We start from the raw sequence: 23,160 nt of genomic DNA, 5'->3' as shown, positions 1-23,160 counted from the left end.
ATGGTGTGGCAACTACACTTCAATTTAAAAAAAAAATTAAAGAAAGAATAGACATTAATTAGATTTGTGTTTTTGAAATAAGACTTTCGAATGAAGAGTAGCGTAGAAAGGAAGAAGACTAAATACAGTGTTAACACAATGAGGACACTACAATGATCTAAGCAAAAAGACCATAAATATGGCTTAGAAATGGCCACAACTGTGGTGAAAAAAAAGTATACCACCTGAACATGTTGAAAGCTAAGGCTCTCTGGGTAACTGGATGAGAGGGGAGGAAAGATAGAGGAGGGGACAAGAAAGACTTCCAGGTCTCTGGCTTTCAGCTACTGGGTGGGTAATAGCACTGTTTAACAAGACAGGGAATAACAAGGTGAACTGATTTAGAGGAAGAGAAAGGCGGAATAAGCAGATGGAGTCGTAGACATGATGATATAGTTCAGTGGATTCACATCCAGAAATACAGAAAACACAGATCAAAGCTTTAGATATTACTTACATATTCATGAGAAAGCAAAGCAGCAAGATGTGGGGGAAAAGGCTCAAATAAGTCGTCTTTACTCAAATTCAGACAGCTAAGTATCATGTATATCTTGGTCTTCCAAGTTCTAAGCCATAAGTATTTCTCCCATGCTACTTTTAACACCAGATTTTCAACTGTATATAAATTTTTTTAAAAGACAAAGTTAATCTTGGATGTCATCTAAGTTTTTTTCCCATCTAGAAGCATACAAAATAATAATATGATTGCATAATACTTTTTAAAAGAACATGCCCTGGGGCAGCCCGGGTGGCTCAACGGTTTACTGCCGCCTTCAGCCCAAGGCCTGATCCTGGAGACCCAGGATCGAGTCCCACGTCAGGCTCCCGGCATGGAGCCTGCTTCTCCCTCTGCCTTTGTCTCTGCCTCTCTCTCTCTCTCTCTGTCTCTCTGTCTCTCATGAATAAATAAATAAATTTTTTATTTGTTTTTTTTTTATTTATTTATGATGGTCACAGACAGAGAGAGAGAGACAGAGAGAGAGAGAGAGGCAAAGACATAGGCAGAGGGAAAAGCAGGCTCTATGCACCGGGAGCCTGACGTGGGATTCGATCCTGGGTCTCCAGGATCGTGCCCTGGGCCAAAGGCAGGTGCCAAACCACTGCGCCACCCAGGGATCCCAAATAAATAAAATCTTAAAAAAAAAAAAAGAAAGATGCTCAATGTCATTAGTCATTAGGAAAATGAGAATCAAAACCACAAGATACCACTTCAGACCCACTGTGATAGGTAAAATCAAAGACAATTGGGGCACCTGGATGGCTCAGTGGTTGAGCATCTGCCTTTGGCTCAGGTCATGATTCAGGGGTCCTGGGATCAAGTCCTGCATCAGGCTCCCCAGAGGGAGTCTGCTTCTCCTTCTGCCTACGTCTCTACCTCTCTGTGTGTCCCTCATGAATAAATAAATAAAATCTTAAAAAAAAAAAAAAAGACAATAGCAAATATTAGTGAGGATATAAAGAAATAAAAAATCCTCATACATTGCTGATAGGATTATAAAATGGTACAACCACTTTGGAAAACAGTCTGGTAATACCTCAAAATGTTAAACACACAGTAACATACAACCAAACAACCCTACTCCTAAGTATATACCCAAAAAAAATTAAAACATGGCCACATGTAAATCTTTAAACAAATGTTCATAGAAGCATTATTCATCACAGTCAAAAGGAAGAAACCGGGATCCCTGGGTGGCGCAGCGGTTTAGCGCCTGCCTTTGGCCCAGGGCGCGATCCTGGAGACCCGGGATCGAATCCCACGTCGGGCTCCCGGTGCATGGAGCCTGCTTCTCCCTCTGCCTATGTCTCTGCCTCTCTCTCTCTCTCTCCCTCTCTCTCTCTCATAAATAAATAAATAAATAAAACTAAAAAAAAAAAAAAGGAAGAAACAACCCAAATATCCATCAACTGACAGATAAAATGTAGTATATCCATACAACGGAATATTATTCAGTGATACAAAGGAATGAAGTACTGTTAATGCTACAACATGGATAGATCTTAAAAATAATCATGCTAACCGAAAGCAGCCAGTCACAAAAGGCCACATATTATATAAGTCAATTTATATGAAATGTACAAAATAGGCAATGTACAGAGGTAGAAAATAGATTAATGGTTACATAGTGCTGAGGGGAGGAGAGAATAAAGAAGTGACAGCTAGGGGCACCTGGGTGGTTCAGATGGTTAACCGTCTGCCTTTGGCTTGGGTCATGATCCCAGGGTCCTGGGATGGAGTCCCACCTCAGGCTCCCTGCTCAGCAGAGAGTCTGCCTCTCCCACTCCCTCTACTCCCTGCTAGTGCTTTCTATCAGGAAATTCAGGAATGAAATTGACTTCATTTCATATAAATTCTACTTCAGTTGGCCTGGGCTTGGACTCCAGCAATCTCAGTCCAGGAATTCCCTCTGCAACACAACACTTTAAAAACAAAACATTCAGCTTTACCTTAGTGGCTGTAATTCTCAAAGGTTCATGTTAAAACCAGTTATTATGCTTTAGAAAAAATGCAGATCCCTAGGACCCACCCCAATTCCACTGGATCAAATTCTCTATGATGTGAGGGTGCCTGGCTGGCTCAGTCAGTAGAGTGCAACTCCTCATCTCAAGGGTTGTGAGTTTGAGCCCCACACTGGGTGTAGAGATTATTTCCTTTTTTAAGATTTTATTTACTTGAGAGAGAGAAAGAGAAAGCAAGAGCAAGGGGAGGGGCAGAGGGAGAAGCAGGCTCCCCAATGAGCAGGGAGGGAGCCCTACATGGGGCTTGATCCCAGGACCCTGGGATCATGATCCAGGCCAAAGGTAGACGTTTAACCGACTGAGCCACCCAGGCACCCCAAGAGATTACTTTAAAATCTAAATCAATCAATCATGGGCACCTGGGTGGCTCAGTGGTTGAGCATCTGCCTTTGGCTCAGGTCCTGATCCTGAGGTCCTGGGATGGAGTCCTGCATCAGACTCCCTGTGGGGAGCCTGCTTCTCCTTCTGCCTATGTCTCTGCCTCTCTCTCTGTGTGTCTCTCGGAATAAATAAATAAAATCTTAAAAAAAAAAAATCAATTAATCATCAATCTCGATGGTATGTGAATTTATATACTTTTTTTTACATTCCAGAGGTTAAAAGGAAGAAGCAGGGCTCTAATAGCACGCTGAGAACAAGTGGGGAAATTTAACCACAGTCTTTATATTAGATGCTATTATTAAATCGGTGTTAAACTTCTTGGATCTGATAATATATTGCATTTATTTAGGAGACTGTCCTTAATCTTACAAAAAAATACGGAAGGATGAGGCATCATAAGGTCTGTGACTTGCTTTGAAATGTTTCAGGGAAAAAACTACATAGATACACACACACAGATAAAGCAAATGTGACAAAATATAAAGTTACAGCCAAATTGGCCAATCTAAGTGAGTGTATGTGGGTATTCACCATATCCCAAATTTTCAAAATAAAAAGTTAAGGGGTAGGAAAGTTCCTAATTCTCCCTATGGTCTAAGAGTCACAAACTTCAGATCATAAACAAATCTTCTGATCCAGGGATGCCTGAGTGGCTCAGCGGTTTAGTGTCTGCCTTTGGCTCAAGGCGTGATCCCGGAACCCCAGGATCAAGTCCCTCATCGGGCTTCCTACATGGAACCTGCTTCTCCCTCTGCCTATGTCTCTGCCTCTCTCTCTCTCTCTCTTCTCTCATGAATAAATAAATAAAATCTTAAAAAAAAAATCTTCTGATCCAAGAATTAACCTCCCACCTGCTATAGAAGACTTCTTCCCCTACCCCCACTTCCCAAGATGGACAGAGGGACAAAACTTTCTTAACCCATACATGCCAACAAAAAAGATTCATAATCTCAAAGAATAGATGAGATTGTATTTTAATGGGAACGAGTTACTATTATTGTACCCTGAAAATAACTAGTGTGCCTGTCCTTTAGGAAGAATGTGAGATCGGCAGGAAGTCAATAGGTACTTTAAGTAAAAAGGTAGAGGTACTGAGGGTAAAGGGGTAGAAGATGCAATCATAGGCAGAAAACAACAGACTACACAACTTAACCTTTGTTAGATTTTGTCTATCATACAAATCCTAGACAAGGAAAGGCTCATTCTTGCATCCAATACATACTAAACTACTCAGTATCCTACCCTCATGTACTAAATATGTATATCACAGAGCTGTACACAGAAGCAACGTAACTTCACAAGGTCAAGAATCTTGTCTATAAGAAAGTTCTTTCCCAGAAAATGTATTCATTCATTCAATCATACTAAATCTTTTTTCTTAACTCTTCCAACTTAATCAGTACCAACAACAGCATAAGAGAGCAATCAAAATATTCAATTAAATTCCATTCTTTTGGGACGCCTGGGTGGCTCGGTGATTGAGCATCTGCCTTCGGCCCAGGGCATGATCCTGGAGTACCAGGATCGAGTCCCACATCGGGCTCCCTGCATGGAGCCTGCTTCTCCCTCTGCCTGTGTCTCTGCCTCTCTCTCTCTGTGTCTCTCATGAATAAATAAATAAAATCTTTAAAAATAAATAAATTCCATTCTTTTTCTATACTTTACTTTGAAAAATTAAACTATCCAAATCCTAAAAAAAATTATAATAATAATAAATGTGGCCATAGCAATCAAGAATTTGTTCATAGAGCAAGGGACCATCTTTACTGACACTTACCAAGCCAGCAGTAAGAGAAGGCGCAGATTGTCCAAGGGATTGGTTCCTCATTCGAACCAGGTTTGATGCTTCTCCTGAAGACTGCCAAGTCACCTGTCCCACACTGCTATGTACACTGCTGGACAAGGGGAGCAGCTGCTTACCTTTAAACATAGGGTTTAGAAAATATACTTGTAATTATTTATTGATTAATGAATAAAAATATACAATGATACCAAAAAATAAAAGTATAGTGATCCAAAACAAAATGAAGTTCCGCCACATTTATTTTAGAACCTGTAGCCCTGGGCAGCCCGGGTGGTGCAGCGGTTTGGCGCCGCCTGCAGCCTGGGGTGTGATCCTGGGGACCCGGGATTGAGTCCCACGTCAGGCTCCCTGCATGGGGCCTGCTTCTCCCTCCACCTGTGTCTCTGCCTCTCTCTTCGCTCTCTCTGAATGAATGAATAAATACATCTTTATTAAAAAAAACAACAAAAAAAAAAAGAATCTGTAGCCCTAAAGATTCAGTGGTTGAGCATCTGCCTTTGGCTCAGGTCCTGATCCTGGGATCCTGGGATGGAGTCCTGCATCAGACTCCTGGCATGGAGTCTGCTTTTCTTTCCCTCTGCCTATGTCTCTGCCTCGCTCTGTGTCTCTTATGAAATAAAATCTAAAGAAAAAAAAAAAAAAAGAATCTGTAGCCCTTTAAAAATTCCAACTGTCTTGGTGGAGAGGAGAATTTGAGTGGAATACTGAACTGAACTCTATTCAGAGTTCTCTATAGAGTTCTCTATAATAATAATTTAGAATTTAATTCTCTAAATTCTCTATAATGTCTACCACCATGCTAGCACCCAACCCTGACACCCAACCTAGCAGGCTGGGAGCTTTCCAGTCCTTTCCATGCTACTTCATTTCTCATCAATTCAATGCAACATGAAGGGAGCTGATAGTTCTCCTAGACAAGTTTGGCCCTTAGGTTTCCAGAAGATGAATACTTAATCTTTGATGCTCTGGACAGATTACAGGTATTCAGTCCAGACTGACTGACTGCCTTAATCCCAATGAAAGACTACAAGAGGTGCGCCTGGGTGGTTCAGTCAGTTAAGCATCTGCCTTAGGCTAGGGTGATGATCCCAAGGTCTTCGGATTGAGCCCTGTGTCCGCTCTCCGCTCAGTGGGGAGTCTGCTTATCTCTCTCTACCTGCTGCTCTCCCTGCTGGTGTTCACACATTCTGTATCTCTCTCTGTCAAATAAATAAAAATAAAAATTTTTTAAATCTTTTAAAAAAATAAAAAGGACTACAAGAAAATCACTTATATGTGACTTATAAGATGGAGTATCGGGATGCCTCAGTGGTTCAGCAGTTGAGCATCTGTCTTTGGCTCAGATCGTGATCCCGGAGTCCAGGGATCCAGTCCCACATCAGGCTCCCTGCGAGGAGCCTGCTTCTCCCTCTGCCTGTATCTCTGCCTCTCTCTGTGTCTCTCATGAATAAATAAATAAAATCTTAAAATAAAATAAAATAAAATAAATAAAATAAAATAAAATAAATAAAATAAAATAAAATAAAATAAAAAATAAAGATGGAGTATCTAGAATTGCAATGACTTTCTAATTGAGGTGCAAGTCCTATTTCAACCTCTTCCTTTATAATATTCCTCACATTGCTGCTAGTGATTTAATCAAGACAAATGTGGTATCATTCCCTACCCTAAAAAATTTCTGATGACTCCCTACTAAAATAATTAGCTAGAGTGAAATAAGTCAATCAGAGAAGGACAAACATTATATGGTCTGATTCATCTGGGGAATATAAAAAATAGTGAAAAGGAATAAAGGGGAAAGGAGAAAAAATGAGTGGAAAATATCAGAAAGGGAGACAGAACATGAGACACTCCTAACTCTGGGAAACAAACTAGGGGTAGTAGAAAGGGAGGTGGGCAGGCAGTGGGGGTGACTGGGTGACGGGCACTGAGGGGGGCACTTGATAGGATGAGCACTGGGTGTTATTCTGTATGTTGGCAAATTGAACACTAATAAAAAATAAATTTATAAAAAGAGGGGGGGGGGGGAATCCCTGGGTGGTTCAGCGATTTAGCACCTGCCTTTGGCCCAGGACGCAATCCTGGAGTCCCGGGATCGAGTCCCGTGTCAGGCTCCGGGCATGGAGCCTGCTTCTCCCTCCTCCTGTGTCTCTGCCTCTCTTTCTCTCTCTCTCTATCTATCATGAATAAACAAGTCTTTAAAAAATAATAATAATAAAATAATTAGCTAAACTTTTAAAATCTAAAGAGATCTTCCAAAAAAAATAAAAATAAAAATAAAAAATAAAAAAATAAAAAATAAAGAGATCTTCCATAAATCCAGATTATCTTCCTGACCTCATCTCCTTCAACACCTTCCCCCACCCATTTGCTCAATCAACTTCAATATCATGCCCTGCATTTTCACCTGAATTTATCCTGATCACCCAATTCACTTGAAAACCTTTCCTCTTCCTGGCAAATCCTATTCAACATGGAAATACTCACTCTTATAAAGGTGTGAGCAAAAGCTTTTAGTTTTGTTTTTGCTACAACATAACCTTTTATTGCAAACAAAATGTGATACAAATTATTTGTAAGGCAATTTAGCAAAACTTACTAAAATTTTAATTTGGGGATCCCTGGGTGGCGCAGCGGTTTGGCGCCTGCCTTTGGCCCAGGGCGCAATCCTGGAGACCCGGGATCGAATCCCACATCAGGCTCCCGGTGCATGGAGCCTGCTTCTCCCTCTGCCTGTGTCTCTGTGTGTGTCTCTCTCTCTCTGTGACTATCATAAATAAATAAAAATTAAAAAAAATAAAAATAAAAAATAAATAAAATTTTAATTTGAATATGTTTGTACCCAATACTCCACCTGTAGGAATGTAGTATAATGAAAAATTAATAGACCAAAATGCTCACTTTAGCAATGCTCACCAGAATAAAAAATGTTTATTATAATTTAAAGAAATTATAGTATCTCCACATAATGAAATACTGAACCCGTTAATAAGAAGAAGAAGAAGAAGAAGAATAAAGCTCAAAATTTAGTCAAGACAAAAACATGTAACATTTCTAGTTGAGTAAAGAAAGCAGAAAAGAAGTGTATGGCATATAATTCCAATTTTGATTTTTAAAGTAAAAAAGTCTGTATATATTTACATAAATTTCCTAATATATATTTAAGTATAATGAAATACATATAAATGATTAGAGAAAGGGAGACAGAGAAAGTAAAGATTAAGAACTCTGCACCTTGACATAATGTATGTCTTTGAACTCAGATTTTTTATTATTGACATGTTTACTTTTTTAATCAGAAAAATGCAATTTTTTAAAAAAATCTAGTTATTGGGGATCCCTGGGTGGCGCAGCGGTTTGGCGCCTGCCTTTGGCCCAGGGTGCGATCCTGGAGACCCGGGATCGAATCCCACGTCGGGCTCCCGGTGCATGGAGCCTGCTTCTCCCTCTGCCTGTGTCTCTGCCTCTCTCTCTCTCTCTCTCCCTCTCTCTCTGTGACTATCATAAATAAATAAAAATTTAAAAAAAAAGAAAAAATAAATAAATCTTTTAAAAAAATAAATAAAATAAAAATAAATAAAAAGATGGCTGATTGAGCACGTACTTTTAATTTTTGTCACCCAGGACAATAAATCAGAATAAAGAAGTAAAATAAACAAACAAAGGCTATAATGAGGGAGGGAGGATTGACTGAGGAGATGAACAAAATTTGGGAAAAATCTAAAACAGGTGAGTCATAACCAATGAAACTGGGCAAAGAAAGATACAAGGTATCATAAGCACAAAAAAAAAAAAGGGTATCATAAGCACATAGGAGGTTGAAGTTAAATGGCAGTTAAATGAGATAGCAGGCTACCCAGCAAAATCTAATATCAGTTCATCAATACTCAGAAATGCAAGATACCAAAGAGAACATCAAGTTAAGATGTAAGGCTGAATTCAGATTAACTGAAAATCTATAGAGACTCAAACACAACCACATTCCCACACTGTACCTCCCAGGAGCCAATAGCCAGTTACCTCATAGGAGAGAAGGGATTTGGCACCTCAGAGCAAAGCAATGGATTCTAGTTATTAAGTGCTCAAAAGAAAGAGTTGATTCAGGAACAAAAGAAAACATTAAAAAAAATGTTTAATACAAAAGTCAAAATTTTATTCACCCATACAATATTAATAAGGTAATATATCCTTAAAAGAAAAACAGAATATGGGCATGTGGGGTGGCTCAGATGGTTAAGTGTTTGCCTTCAGCTCAGATCATGATCTCCAGTTCAGAGGATCAAGCCCCACATCAGGCTCCCAGCTCACCAGGGAGTCTACTTCTCCCTCTGCCTCTCCCTCTGCTTGTGATCGCTCTGTCGCTCTCTCAAATGAATAGATTTTTTTTTTTAATTATTTATTTACGATAGTCACAGAGAGAGAGAGGCAGAGACACAGGCAGAGGGAGAAGCAGGCTCCATGCACCGGGAGCCCGACGTGGGATTCGATCCTGGGTCTCCAGGATCGCGCCCTGAGCCAAAGGCAGGCGCCAAACCGCTGCGCCACCCAGGGATCCCTGAATAGATTTTAAAAAAAGAAAAAAACTTTAAAAGTAAAAACAAGAAGAAGAACAGAACACTATGGAAACAAAAAATGGTTTATGTGATTAAATACATGCCTGGCAAAATTATTCCAATAAAAGACTGGAAAGATAAAGCCAAGGGAATGGCCCTGAAAAGGGAAAAAAATAAAAAGAAATTTAAAACTTCCAAGGAGTACAGGAGGATTATATTCTTCTCTACTAACCTAATATTTTTAGGTGAGGTCAAATGGACTCTTTTTTAATATTCTATTGATTACTTAAAATCACGTCATGTTTTAATTGTTTCCTATTTGGACCATGACTTCCTTGTATCATTTTTTCTCCTTGAATTTTTTTAAAGATTTTCTTTATTCATGAGAGACAGAGAAAGAGAGAGAGACAGAGAGAGGCAGAGGGAGAAGCAGTCTCCATTCAGGGAATCCAATGTGGGACTCGATCCCGGATCTTGGGATCACACCCTGAGCCAAAGGCGAAGCTCAACTGCTGAGCCAGCCAGCTGTCCCTCCGCTTGAATTTTTTAAAGACTTTTCTATGGATAGGGTGGACAGGCACTGCAGGCCTTGGAATAGATTTTTGAAAATGGGAAAAAGAAAACCAAAAGAAGCAAAGGATGTGAAGTCCACAGAAGTGAGGCAGAGAGCAAAAGTCAAATTCAAAGAGAATAACCAGTGATAGTCATCAACTAGGAAATATCTAGCAGGTTCAGGAGCTAGATACCAGAGATGTCATGAGGAGCTAGTAAAGTCAGGAAGCTGGCTTTATCCATAAGTTATTCATACAAAACTACTACCAGAGAAGAAACCATCAAATTGCCTAGTCAGTTGATATACCCTTAAATACTGACAACATTGTCATGCATTTCTTAAGAAACAAAATTACTTACCTGACAGTGAACTAGCCAGGCTTCCTCTCCGCAACTTACAGTCGTCCTGACTAAGTTGTCGTTGGAGTTTAGCTTTTCCAGTGGATGAAACTATGTCAGGATTACTGAGCTTCCTGAAAAGCAGGGGACTAAGTCCACCTATCACATCCTTCAAAAAAAAAAAAAAAAAGGCAAAATATAAATCTGTAATGTCTTTTTCTGAAAGTGTAAGGATTGTATATATTAAACACATCTACAACACTCATTGCAGTTTAAAAAATGACAGCCTTTTATACTTTCTGCTTAACAGCTAAAGCTAGAAAGATATTTCTTAGTAAAAGCTGTTTGGGTATGCTACATAAGCTGTGGGACACTAATTATAAAATGCCAAAGGAGCACCTGGATGCTTCAGTCTGTTGAGCGTCCAACTCAGTTTCAATTCAGGTCCTGATCTCAGGGTTGTGGGAGCAAGCCCCAAGTCAAGCTCTGTACTCTTTTCCTCTGCCCCTCCCCCCCAACCTCTCCCTCTCTCTTTCCCACTCTCAAAAAAAAAAAAGTAAAAGACATCTTTCTCCATAGTGAGTACGTGTCTAGTGATGTTAATTTACTTTTCTCCTTCTATTCACTCTTCCTATAAGCAGTAAAGAAAAACATATTTTGGTTTTTAAAAATAAATAGACCTCCCTTTACGTGCTATACAAAGTTAGAAATGCTTCTAATGCTAAAATAAAATGTAGAGTTTTCTTTATAGGTCTACAATAGGAGCTAAATACATTTCAATGAAAAAGCACAGAAGTACTATGGAGAAAACACAGACAATATGAAACACCAGCAAGGCCTCTCTTTGCCTTTATTTTAATCCAGTTCATCCCACTCCATCCCAATGCCTGCTCCTCTTTACTCAGTAAGCAGTGTCCAATATATCATCAAGACTCAGATACTTTGAAGCAAACATTCACCTAATCGGAAGCATTAAAAAAAAAAACTATTTTGGAAAAAAAATTAAGGCAAATTAGACATTTCTTTCATATTTCAATGAAGAAAGCTAAAACAGAGAAGTAGCACATCAAAGTAATACGGACAGCTCAAAGACAAAATGAGGGCAGCCCTGGTGGCTTAGCGGTTTAGTGCCACCTTTAGCCCAGGGTGTGATCCTGGAAACCCAGGATCGAGTCCCATGTCGGGCTTCTTGCATAGGGCCTGCTTCTTCTCCCTCTGCCTGTGTCTCTGACTCTCTCTCTCTCTCTCTCTGGGTCTCTCATAAATAAATAAAATCTTAAAAAAAAAAAGACAAAACAAAAAACAGAAGAAATAACTAAAACCTATGCTACCTGTCATTTGAAGAACAAGACTCAAGTAACTTGTAAAAGCCATGGTGGGGGGAACCCCCACAAGGGGAAAAAAATGGGAAAATGCCAACCTCTGTAAGATTTTTTTTTTTTTAATTTTTTAACCTCCCCAAGGTCACACACTGAGATTGGTAGGTTCACAAACATGGGAAAGTACTAATATTGGCTGGTGGTGGCTATCCAGAATATAATTTATAAATGCCCAAACAGGGATCCCTGGGTGACTCAGCGGTTTGGCTCCTGCCTTTGGCCCAGGGCACGATCCTGGAGTCCCGGGATGGAGTCCCATGTCAGGCTGCTGGCGTGGAGCCTGCTTCTCCCTCCTCCTGTGTCGCTGCCTCTCTCTTTCTTACATCTATCATGAATGAATGAATGAATGAATGAATGACTAAATAAATAAATAAATATTTTTTTAAAAATAAATAATTGCCCATAGAAAAAAAGTTAAAGAAAAATCACACAAGAGACAAGGAAACAGTATTTTTTTTTAATTAGTAGTAAATGGATAAAATCATAAAGGGAGATATTTAGGCATTGTAACATTAAAACAAATGATGTGTTAAGATAACTATAACAGAAGTGAGGAGGGAGGAAGGAGAACTGGAAGCTATAGCTAATACAAAAAGAAGGCAGCCATCTATGAAAAGCCCACAGCAAATATCATTCTCAATGGGGAAGCACTGGGAGCCTTTCCCCTAAGATCAGGAACAAGACAGGGATGTCCACTCTCACCACTGCTATTCAACATAGTACTGGAAGTCCTAGCCTCAGCAATCAGACAACAAAAAGAAATAAAAGACATTCAAATTGGCAAAGAAGAAGTCAAACTCTCCCTCTTCACCGATGACATGATACTCTACAAAGAAAACCCAAAAGACTCCACCCCAAGATTGCTAGAACTGATACAGCAATTTGGCAGTGTGGCAGGATACAAAATCAATGCCCAGAAGTCAGTGGCATTTCTATACACTAACAATGAGACTGAAGAAAGAGAAATTAAGGAGTCAATCCCATTTACAATTGCACCCAAAAGCATAAGATACCTAGGATTAAACCTAACCAAAGAGGTAAAGGATCTATACCCTAAAAACTACAGAACACTTCTGAAAGAAACTGAGGAAGACACAAAGAGATGGAAAAATATTCCATGCTCATGGATTGGAAGAATTAATATTGTGAAAATGTCAATGTTACCCAGGGCAATATACACGTTTAATGCAATCCCTATGAAAATACCATGGGCTTTCTTCAGAGAGTTGGAACAAATTATTTTAAGATTTGTGTGGAATCAGAAAAGACCCCGAACAGCCAGGGGAAAATTTAAAAAGTAGGGTCCCTGGGTGGCGCAGTGGTTTAGCGCCTGCCTTTGGCCCAGGGCGCGATCCTGGAGACCCGGGATCGAATCCCACGTCGGGCTCCCAGTGCATGGAGCCTGCTTCTCCCTCTGCCTATGTCTCTGCCTCTCTCTCTCTCTCTCTGTGACTATCATAAATAAATAAAAGTTAACAAAAAAATTTAAAAAAAAAAAAGGAAACCATAGCTGGGGGCATCACAATGCCACATTTCAGGTTGTACTACAAAGCTGTGGTCATCAAGACAGTGTGCTACTGGGACAAAAACAGACACATAGATCAATGGAACAGAATAGAGAATCCAGAAATGGGCCCTCAACTCTATGGTCAACTAATATTCGAAAAAGAAGGAAAGACTATCCGCTAGAAGAAAGACAGTCTCTTCAATAAATGGTGCTGGGAAAATTGGACATCCACATGCAGAAGAATGAAACTAGACCACTCTCTTGCACCGTACACAAAGTTAAACTCAAAATGGATGAAAGATCTAAATGTGACACAAGATTCCATCAAAATCCTAGAGGAGAACACAGGCAAACCCTTTTGGAACTCGGCCACAGTAACTTATTGCAAGATACATCCACGAAGGCAAGAGAAACCAAAGCAAAAATGAACTATTGGGACTTCATCAAGATAAGAAGCTTCTGCACAGCAAAAGATACAGTCAACAAAACTAAAAGACAACCTACAGAATGGGAGAAGATATTTGCAAATGACGTATCAGATAAAGGGCTAGTATCCAAGATCTATAAAGAACTTATTAAGCTCAACAACAAAGAAAACAATCCAATCATGAAATGGGCAAAAGACATGAAGAGAAATCTCACAGAGGAAGACATAGACATGGCCAACAAGCACAGGAGAAAATACTCCGCATCACTTGCCATCAGGGAAATACAAATCAAAACCACAATGAGATACTGCCATCAGGGAAATACAAATCAAAAACACAATGAGATACCACCTCACACCAGTGAGAATGGGGAAAATTAACAAGGCAGGAAACCACAAATGTCGGAGAGGATGTGGAGAAAGGGGGAACCCTCCTACACTGTTGGTGGGAATGTGAACTGGTGCAGCCTCTCTGGAAAACTGTGTGGAGGTTCCTCAGAGTTAAAAATAGATCTGCCCTACGACCCAGCAATTGCACTGCTGGGGATTTACCCCAAAGATACAGATGCAATGAAACGCTGGGACACCTGCACCCCGATGTTTATAGCAACAATGTCCACAATAGCCAAACTGTGGAAAGAGCCTCAGTGTCCATCGAAAGATGAATGGATAAAGAAGATGTGGTTTATGTATACAATGGAATATTCCTCAGCCATTAGAAACGACAAATACCCACCATTTGCTTCGACATGGATGGAACTGGAGGGTATCATGCTGAGTGAAATAAGTCAATCGGAGAAGGACAAACATTATATGGTCTCATATATTTGGGGAATATAAAAATAGTGAAAGGGAATAAAGGCAAAAGGAGAAAAAATGAGTGAGAAATATCAGAAAGGGAGACAGAACATGAGAGACTCCTAACTCTGGGAAACGAACTAGGGGTGGTGGAAGGGAAGGTGGGCGGGGGAGGGTGACTGGGTGAAGGGCACTGAGGGGGGCAATTGATGGGATGAGCACTGGGTGTTATTCTATATGTTGGCAAATTGAACACCAATAAAAAATAAATTTATATTTAAAAAAAAAAAGAAGGCAGGGCAGCCCCTGTGGCGCAGCGGTTTAGCGCCGCCTGCAGCTCAGGGTGTGATCCTGGAGACCTGGGATCGAGTCCCACGTCAGGCTCTCTGCATGGAGCTGCTTCTCTCTCTGCCTCTCTCTCTCTCTGCATCTCTATGAATAAATAAAATCTTAAAAAAAAAAAAAAAAGAAGGCAGCAAGACAGCAGTCTAGATTCCCATCATTTGGTGCATCAGGAATGAAATAGTACCTATGCATCAAGGACAAACCATCAAATTTGGGCCCTAATATTGATGACCCACCAAAAAGGGCTGGCCACTCACATAGGCAACACCTTCAGCAAGCAGCTTTGGGTGGAAGAACATAAGGAAGCCTTGGAAGATATCAAGCGAAATAATATTCCATATGAAGACAATATGGAGAGGGAAAGTTCTCAACCTCAAAAAAATTTACAAATGAGCTACATCAGAGAGCCAGGGCTAGAATGCCTGCTACAGTGTATGGATAAGCAATTAGTTCTTAGCCAGAAAAGGAACAACCACCAATACAAGACTAGATCAGTACCAATTAAGAGAAAGTCCTATCCTTTTCAATCACCTTACTCCTTATCATAACATACCAAAGGAAAAAAGCCAGAAAACAGAAAAGAAAAATAAAAACAAATCATGCTTCTTCTTATTCCAAGTCTCATCTGTCAAAACCTTGAAAAGGGAAGAAAATATTAATTAAATTGGATATGAAATTTAACTTTTAAAATAGTATGTCTTTTTAACTTTATTTAAGAATTTTACTCATTAAAAAAATAATAAAAATTTAAATTAAAAAAAAAGAATTTTACTCATTTCAGAAAAGTACACATACCCAAGCATATAACTCAATCAATTTTCACAAGTTACACATACTCATGTAACCAGCATCAAGATTTAAAAAAAAAAGGCCAGCCCCCCTGGCACAGCGGTTTAGCGCCGCCTGCAGCCTGAGGTGTGATCCTGGAGACCCGGGATCGAGTCCCACATCGGTCTGCCTGCGTGGAGCCTGCTTCTCCCTCTGCCAGTGTCTCTGCCTCTCTCTCTCTGTATCTCATATGAATAAATAAAATCTTTAAAAAAAAAAAAAACAAACAGTGCTATGGCAATAGTAAATATTAGCATAACTATAAATTATAGTACTTTTCCAATAACTATGAGGAGAACTACAAACATTTAATGTGAAAGAAAGAAAACAAAGGAGACATGAGTAACTCTCTTCAACTATATGGGCGCTATCTCCTACATTATAGGAAACTTCTTACTTCTGAGGACAGAATTAGATCTAGTGGATTAAAATAACAGAAAACGTAGATTTAGTTAGAAGGAAAAGCTGTGCAACAGTGAATAGGCCACCTTAAAAAGGAATGGACTGTGCCACTAGAAATATTGAAAAAGTAAGGTGAAGGTTGACCTAAAGCAGGGATTCTCAAAATGTGGTCAGCATGTGAACTTGCCAAAAAAGCAAAATCTCAGGCTTTACCCCAGATATACTCTATCAGAAATTCTGACAGAGGAGCCCAGCAATCTGTGTTTTAACAAGCCCTCCAGGTGATTCTGAGGCACACAACCTCTGAGAACCACCAGACTAGATCAGAAACTCAATGCCACCAATACACAAAATACACTGATCATTTGTGAGGACTGTATCACAAATTACTTGAAATTGATAATAAAATACTCAAATTTGCAACCACTTTAATTAAATGAAAACAGGTTCTTGGTAAATGCTACAATAGTCAATTCATCTGTACTACAATATTCTTTTTTTTTTTTTTTAAGATTTTATTTATTTATTCATGAGAGACACAGAGAGAGAGAGAGAGGCAGAAACACAGGCAGAGGGAGAAGCAGGCTCCATGCAGGGAGCCCGACGTGGGACTCAATCCGGGGTCTCCATGATCAGGCCCTGGACTGAAGGTGGCACTAAACCGCTAAGCCACCGGGGCTGCCCTGTACTACAATATTCTTAAGTGAATTTTTTTTAAGATTTTATTTATTTATTCATGACAGAGAGAGAGAGGCAGAGACACAGGCAGAGGGAGAAGCAGGCTCCACACAGGAAGCCCAACACGGGACCCGATCCCGGGAGCCAATCCCAGGTCTCCAGGATCACACCCCAATGCCGAATGCAGCACTACACCTCTGGGCCAACGGGGCTGCCCTTAAGTGAAAATTTTTAAAAGGCAGAATTAGGGGCAACTGGGTGGTACAGTTGGTTGAGTGTCCGACTCTTGGTTTCGGCTCAGATCATGATCTCATCAGAGTGGTAAGATGGAGCCCCACGTCAGGTTCTGTGTTCAGTGTGGGGTCTGCTGAAGACTTTTTCTCCTTTTGTCCCTTCCCACCATGCATGCTCTCACTCTCACAGTCTCTCTCAATAAATAAATCTTTAAAAGGCAAAATTATAGCAAGCATGACATAAATTACACATAACCTAAGGGTGCCTGGGCAGCTCAGTTGGTTAAGTGTCTGCCTTCAGCTCAGGCCACGATCCCAGAGTCCTGGGATGGAGCCGCACATCAGGGAGTCGGCCTCTCCCTCTCCCTCATTCCCCCCACTGCTGGTGCTCACTCACATTCTCAAAATTAAAAAGTAGGAGTACCCTGGGTGGCGCAGTGGTTTAGCGCCTGCCTTTGGCCCAGGGCGCGATCCTGGAGACCCGGGATCGAATCCCACGTCGGGCTCCCAGTGCATGGAGCCTGCTTCTCCCTCTGCCTATGTCTCTGCCTCTCTCTCTCTCTCTCTGTGACTATCATAAATAAATAAAAGTTAACAAAAAAATTTAAAAAAAAAAAAGGAAACCATAGCTGGGGGCATCACAATGCCACATTTCAGGTTGTACTACAAAGCTGTGGTCATCAAGACAGTGTGCTACTGGGACAAAAACAGACACATAGATCAATGGAACAGAATAGAGAATCCAGAAATGGGCCCTCAACTCTATGGTCAACTAATATTCGAAAAAGAAGGAAAGACTATCCGCTAGAAGAAAGACAGTCTCTTCAATAAATGGTGCTGGGAAAATTGGACATCCACATGCAGAAGAATGAAACTAGACCACTCTCTTGCACCGTACACAAAGTTAAACTCAAAATGGATGAAAGATCTAAATGTGACACAAGATTCCATCAAAATCCTAGAGGAGAACACAGGCAAACCCTTTTGGAACTCGGCCACAGTAACTTATTGCAAGATACATCCACGAAGGCAAGAGAAACCAAAGCAAAAATGAACTATTGGGACTTCATCAAGATAAGAAGCTTCTGCACAGCAAAAGATACAGTCAACAAAACTAAAAGACAACCTACAGAATGGGAGAAGATATTTGCAAATGACGTATCAGATAAAGGGCTAGTATCCAAGATCTATAAAGAACTTATTAAGCTCAACAACAAAGAAAACAATCCAATCATGAAATGGGCAAAAGACATGAAGAGAAATCTCACAGAGGAAGACATAGACATGGCCAACAAGCACAGGAGAAAATACTCCGCATCACTTGCCATCAGGGAAATACAAATCAAAACCACAATGAGATACTGCCATCAGGGAAATACAAATCAAAAACACAATGAGATACCACCTCACACCAGTGAGAATGGGGAAAATTAACAAGGCAGGAAACCACAAATGTCGGAGAGGATGTGGAGAAAGGGGGAACCCTCCTACACTGTTGGTGGGAATGTGAACTGGTGCAGCCTCTCTGGAAAACTGTGTGGAGGTTCCTCAGAGTTAAAAATAGATCTGCCCTACGACCCAGCAATTGCACTGCTGGGGATTTACCCCAAAGATACAGATGCAATGAAACGCTGGGACACCTGCACCCCGATGTTTATAGCAACAATGTCCACAATAGCCAAACTGTGGAAAGAGCCTCAGTGTCCATCGAAAGATGAATGGATAAAGAAGATGTGGTTTATGTATACAATGGAATATTCCTCAGCCATTAGAAACGACAAATACCCACCATTTGCTTCGACATGGATGGAACTGGAGGGTATCATGCTGAGTGAAATAAGTCAATCGGAGAAGGACAAACATTATATGGTCTCATATATTTGGGGAATATAAAAATAGTGAAAGGGAATAAAGGCAAAAGGAGAAAAAATGAGTGAGAAATATCAGAAAGGGAGACAGAACATGAGAGACTCCTAACTCTGGGAAACGAACTAGGGGTGGTGGAAGGGAAGGTGGGCGGGGGAGGGTGACTGGGTGAAGGGCACTGAGGGGGGCAATTGATGGGATGAGCACTGGGTGTTATTCTATATGTTGGCAAATTGAACACCAATAAAAAATAAATTTATATTTAAAAAAAAAAAGAAGGCAGGGCAGCCCCTGTGGCGCAGCGGTTTAGCGCCGCCTGCAGCTCAGGGTGTGATCCTGGAGACCTGGGATCGAGTCCCACGTCAGGCTCTCTGCATGGAGCTGCTTCTCTCTCTGCCTCTCTCTCTCTCTGCATCTCTATGAATAAATAAAATCTTAAAAAAAAAAAAAAAAGAAGGCAGCAAGACAGCAGTCTAGATTCCCATCATTTGGTGCATCAGGAATGAAATAGTACCTATGCATCAAGGACAAACCATCAAATTTGGGCCCTAATATTGATGACCCACCAAAAAGGGCTGGCCACTCACATAGGCAACACCTTCAGCAAGCAGCTTTGGGTGGAAGAACATAAGGAAGCCTTGGAAGATATCAAGCGAAATAATATTCCATATGAAGACAATATGGAGAGGGAAAGTTCTCAACCTCAAAAAAATTTACAAATGAGCTACATCAGAGAGCCAGGGCTAGAATGCCTGCTACAGTGTATGGATAAGCAATTAGTTCTTAGCCAGAAAAGGAACAACCACCAATACAAGACTAGATCAGTACCAATTAAGAGAAAGTCCTATCCTTTTCAATCACCTTACTCCTTATCATAACATACCAAAGGAAAAAAGCCAGAAAACAGAAAAGAAAAATAAAAACAAATCATGCTTCTTCTTATTCCAAGTCTCATCTGTCAAAACCTTGAAAAGGGAAGAAAATATTAATTAAATTGGATATGAAATTTAACTTTTAAAATAGTATGTCTTTTTAACTTTATTTAAGAATTTTACTCATTAAAAAAATAATAAAAATTTAAATTAAAAAAAAAGAATTTTACTCATTTCAGAAAAGTACACATACCCAAGCATATAACTCAATCAATTTTCACAAGTTACACATACTCATGTAACCAGCATCAAGATTTAAAAAAAAAAGGCCAGCCCCCCTGGCACAGCGGTTTAGCGCCGCCTGCAGCCTGAGGTGTGATCCTGGAGACCCGGGATCGAGTCCCACATCGGTCTGCCTGCGTGGAGCCTGCTTCTCCCTCTGCCAGTGTCTCTGCCTCTCTCTCTCTGTATCTCATATGAATAAATAAAATCTTTAAAAAAAAAAAAAAACAAACAGTGCTATGGCAATAGTAAATATTAGCATAACTATAAATTATAGTACTTTTCCAATAACTATGAGGAGAACTACAAACATTTAATGTGAAAGAAAGAAAACAAAGGAGACATGAGTAACTCTCTTCAACTATATGGGCGCTATCTCCTACATTATAGGAAACTTCTTACTTCTGAGGACAGAATTAGATCTAGTGGATTAAAATAACAGAAAACGTAGATTTAGTTAGAAGGAAAAGCTGTGCAACAGTGAATAGGCCACCTTAAAAAGGAATGGACTGTGCCACTAGAAATATTGAAAAAGTAAGGTGAAGGTTGACCTAAAGCAGGGATTCTCAAAATGTGGTCAGCATGTGAACTTGCCAAAAAAGCAAAATCTCAGGCTTTACCCCAGATATACTCTATCAGAAATTCTGACAGAGGAGCCCAGCAATCTGTGTTTTAACAAGCCCTCCAGGTGATTCTGAGGCACACAACCTCTGAGAACCACCAGACTAGATCAGAAACTCAATGCCACCAATACACAAAATACACTGATCATTTGTGAGGACTGTATCACAAATTACTTGAAATTGATAATAAAATACTCAAATTTGCAACCACTTTAATTAAATGAAAACAGGTTCTTGGTAAATGCTACAATAGTCAATTCATCTGTACTACAATATTCTTTTTTTTTTTTTTTAAGATTTTATTTATTTATTCATGAGAGACACAGAGAGAGAGAGAGAGGCAGAAACACAGGCAGAGGGAGAAGCAGGCTCCATGCAGGGAGCCCGACGTGGGACTCAATCCGGGGTCTCCATGATCAGGCCCTGGACTGAAGGTGGCACTAAACCGCTAAGCCACCGGGGCTGCCCTGTACTACAATATTCTTAAGTGAATTTTTTTTAAGATTTTATTTATTTATTCATGACAGAGAGAGAGAGGCAGAGACACAGGCAGAGGGAGAAGCAGGCTCCACACAGGAAGCCCAACACGGGACCCGATCCCGGGAGCCAATCCCAGGTCTCCAGGATCACACCCCAATGCCGAATGCAGCACTACACCTCTGGGCCAACGGGGCTGCCCTTAAGTGAAAATTTTTAAAAGGCAGAATTAGGGGCAACTGGGTGGTACAGTTGGTTGAGTGTCCGACTCTTGGTTTCGGCTCAGATCATGATCTCATCAGAGTGGTAAGATGGAGCCCCACGTCAGGTTCTGTGTTCAGTGTGGGGTCTGCTGAAGACTTTTTCTCCTTTTGTCCCTTCCCACCATGCATGCTCTCACTCTCACAGTCTCTCTCAATAAATAAATCTTTAAAAGGCAAAATTATAGCAAGCATGACATAAATTACACATAACCTAAGGGTGCCTGGGCAGCTCAGTTGGTTAAGTGTCTGCCTTCAGCTCAGGCCACGATCCCAGAGTCCTGGGATGGAGCCGCACATCAGGGAGTCGGCCTCTCCCTCTCCCTCATTCCCCCCACTGCTGGTGCTCACTCACATTCTCAAATAAATTAATTAAATCTTAAGAAAAAAAAAAAAAGGGTGCCCAGGTGGCTCAGCGGTTGAGCATCTGCCTTCAGCTCAGGGTGTGACCCTGGGGTCCTGGGATCAAGTCCTGCATCAGGCTCCCCTCTGCCTGTGTCTCTGCCTCTCTCTGTGTCTCTCATATAATTTTATTATAAATAAATAAATAATCTTTAAAAAATAAAAGAAACTACATATAACTTGTATATATCTTTTGTAACAATATTGTAATAACATCTAACACATGCCAAAGTAAAGTTCAACCATCCAAGGGGGGGGGAGGGGGGCTGAAAATTGCCTGACTATAGTCTCTACATTTTACTTCCAACTGTAAGAGCTCATAGCTTTCTCTTTTAATTCAGAGCACTGATTGTGGCTATTTTGCCTATTTCCCTGGGAGTCCTCACAGAGATTCTCTGTCCTGGCTCAGAACCATCTCCCTGGGGCACCTGGGTGGCTCAATGGTTGAGCGTCTGCCTTCAGTTCAGGTTGTGATCCCAGGATCTTGGAGTCTGCACACTAAAAACGTGTACCAAACTAAAAACCTCCATTCATAACTCTCATTAGGAGTCGTCTTATCCCCAAGTTGTCTTACCTAGTAGGTGAAGAAAATTCTATATCCTGTAGCAGATTCTTCCCAATCTACCCTACCAAGAGTCAAATCCAGGTGCCACATTAATCAAAGTCCATCCTTAGTGCCTATCAAAAAACCTTGCTTGATTATCTATGTATGTGTGTGTGTGTATATATATATATACACATATACACATATATAAACATATATATGTATAAACATGAACTTTGACCCATACCTCTACCATATCAAACACAGACAAAAATTAACTCTAAATGGATCATGAATCAAACTATAAAACCTGGGCAGCCCAGGTGGCTCAGCAATTTAGTGCTGCCTTCGACCCAGGGCATGATCCTGGAGATCCAGGATCGAGTCCCACATAGCACTCCCTTCATGGAGCCTGCCTCTCTCTATGTGTCTCTCGTGAATAAATAAATAAAATCTTTAAAAAAGAAAACTATAAAACCTAGAAGTATAAAACTTCAAAAGAAAAGAGTAGGAGCACCTTGAGCATCTGCCTTTGGCTCAGGTCATGATCCCAAAAGTCCTGGGATCAAGTCCAGCGTCAGGCTCCCTCCCTGCTCCGCAGAACCTGCTTCTCCCTCTCCCTCTGCTTTTCCCCCTACTTGTGCTCACTCTGTCAAATAAATAAATAAAATCTTAAAAAAAAAAAAAGACCAGAAAATTTTTACTTTTAGAGTTCTTAGAGAAGATACAAAATACAAGTTTAAAGAGAACAAATTTATAAATTATACTTCATCAAATTTAAAAACTACTACTCATGAAAAGATACTGTTAAGAAATGAAAACAAATCAAACACAAGTAAAAAATATTTGCAAAACACATGCAAGAAAGGATGGGCATTCAGTATATAGAAAGATCTTTCACAATTGAATAATAAGAAAACACATAAGCCAATAGAAAACATGAGCAAAAGACTGAATAGACAGTTCAACAAGAGGCAACTATTGCAAATGAACATATGAAACCATCCTCAACATCATTTATCAATAGGGAAACAAAAATTAAACTCAAA

The 23,160-nt window shown here is 40.3% G+C and overlaps 1 protein-coding gene across 11 annotated transcripts in view; it reads right to left on the bottom strand.

Annotated features, from left to right (window-relative positions):
- MAST2 (microtubule associated serine/threonine kinase 2) overlaps positions 1-23,160 on the bottom strand; it is a 217,768-nt gene that overhangs the window by 170,299 nt on the left and 24,309 nt on the right. For all 11 annotated transcript variants that reach the window (XM_041738478.1, XM_041738473.1, XM_041738474.1 and 8 more), the window contains exons 2-3: positions 10,210-10,357; positions 4,718-4,860 (exon numbers count right to left, since the gene is read on the bottom strand). In XM_041738478.1, coding sequence (XP_041594412.1) covers positions 4,718-4,860; positions 10,210-10,357 — 291 coding nt within the window. The remainder of the gene's footprint in view (positions 1-4,717; positions 4,861-10,209; positions 10,358-23,160) is intronic.

This window comes from Vulpes lagopus, chromosome 23, assembly GCF_018345385.1.
Source record: "Vulpes lagopus strain Blue_001 chromosome 23, ASM1834538v1, whole genome shotgun sequence".
Lineage (NCBI taxonomy): Eukaryota > Metazoa > Chordata > Mammalia > Carnivora > Canidae > Vulpes > Vulpes lagopus.
Note: the sequence above shows the minus strand (reverse complement) of the source record. Positions and strands in the feature narration are given on the sequence as shown.